Source organism: Rhincodon typus, unplaced genomic scaffold (genome assembly GCF_021869965.1).
Source record: "Rhincodon typus isolate 14 unplaced genomic scaffold, sRhiTyp1.1 hic_rhity00013568, whole genome shotgun sequence".
Lineage (NCBI taxonomy): Eukaryota > Metazoa > Chordata > Chondrichthyes > Orectolobiformes > Rhincodontidae > Rhincodon > Rhincodon typus.
The window spans coordinates 2941-3863 of record NW_025979206.1 but is presented as its reverse complement, the minus strand read 5'-3'; the positions used below and the strand labels follow the sequence as shown (position 1 = coordinate 3863).

Below are 923 nucleotides of genomic sequence, written 5' to 3'. Positions count from 1 at the left end.
CTCCTGTTCCCCCTTTCCCAGCAGGTAGAGAGCGACGCTCCTGTTCCTCCTGGTCATTAACAGCAAGTAGAGAGCGACCCTCCTGTTCCCCCTTTCCCAGCAGGTAGAGAGTGACCCTCCTGTTCCTCCTGGTCATTAACAGCAAGTAGAGAGTGACCCTCATGTTCCCGTTTCCCAGCAGGCAGAGTGTGAAGTACCTCCTCTCCATTACCAGCAGGTCGAGAGTGACAGCAGCTGTGAGCCCTTTTCTGGGTTTGAGGCATCCCCTCCTGAAGAAGCTTGCATTGAAAATACCTCATTGAAGTGGAGACTGCCAGCCCACAATAGAGGTAGGGAGTGAGTGCGCGGTGCCCCGTGACTGAGCTGCACTCGGGTGTGGCGGGCAGTGGGGTCACATTACGTACTGGGTTGGGCTGGGTCAGCACCATTGTAGCCGGGGCCTGCTTCTGCCCTCCAGCCTGTGGCCTCTGGCAGATAGCGCCAAAGGAAACCAGCATTGGTAAGGGAACCTGTTTGAGTTGCTGAGGGTGTGTGCAGTGTGTCGATGAGGATGGGGGCTCTGTCTGTGCAGGGGATTGGTGGGGGAAGTGATACTGATCTGTCCCGGTGGGAGCACAGCTGACAGTGACACAGTTCTGCGGGATGCTGTTTCTAAGGGTAGAGGGGGGAGAAGGGGCAGCGGAATGATGTGAACAGGGGACAGTACAGTGAGGGCGATCGAAACTGCCCCCTGCTGCCTGGACTATGTGTCCAGGATGCCGTGTGCCCTGGGCTGAGGGTTGGGGAGCACGTCAGCATCCAGAACGCCCGCTCAGGGCCGGAGCAGGAGTAGGGAGAAGATGGAAAAAAGGTTCTGCTTCAGCAGCAGAAGCTCAACCTTGGGACTGTTACTGGAGAAACCACACGTCAGTTTTAGGGAGGCA

General features: G+C 57.2%; 1 protein-coding gene across 1 annotated transcript in view; it reads left to right on the top strand.

The window, feature by feature from the left end:
* LOC125480957 (interferon regulatory factor 9-like) overlaps positions 1–923 on the top strand; it is a 4913-nt gene that overhangs the window by 2298 nt on the left and 1692 nt on the right. Inside the window, exon 5 of the mRNA XM_048594720.1 lies at positions 179–329. Within this exon, the coding sequence (XP_048450677.1) occupies positions 179–329 (151 nt within the window). The remainder of the gene's footprint in view (positions 1–178; positions 330–923) is intronic.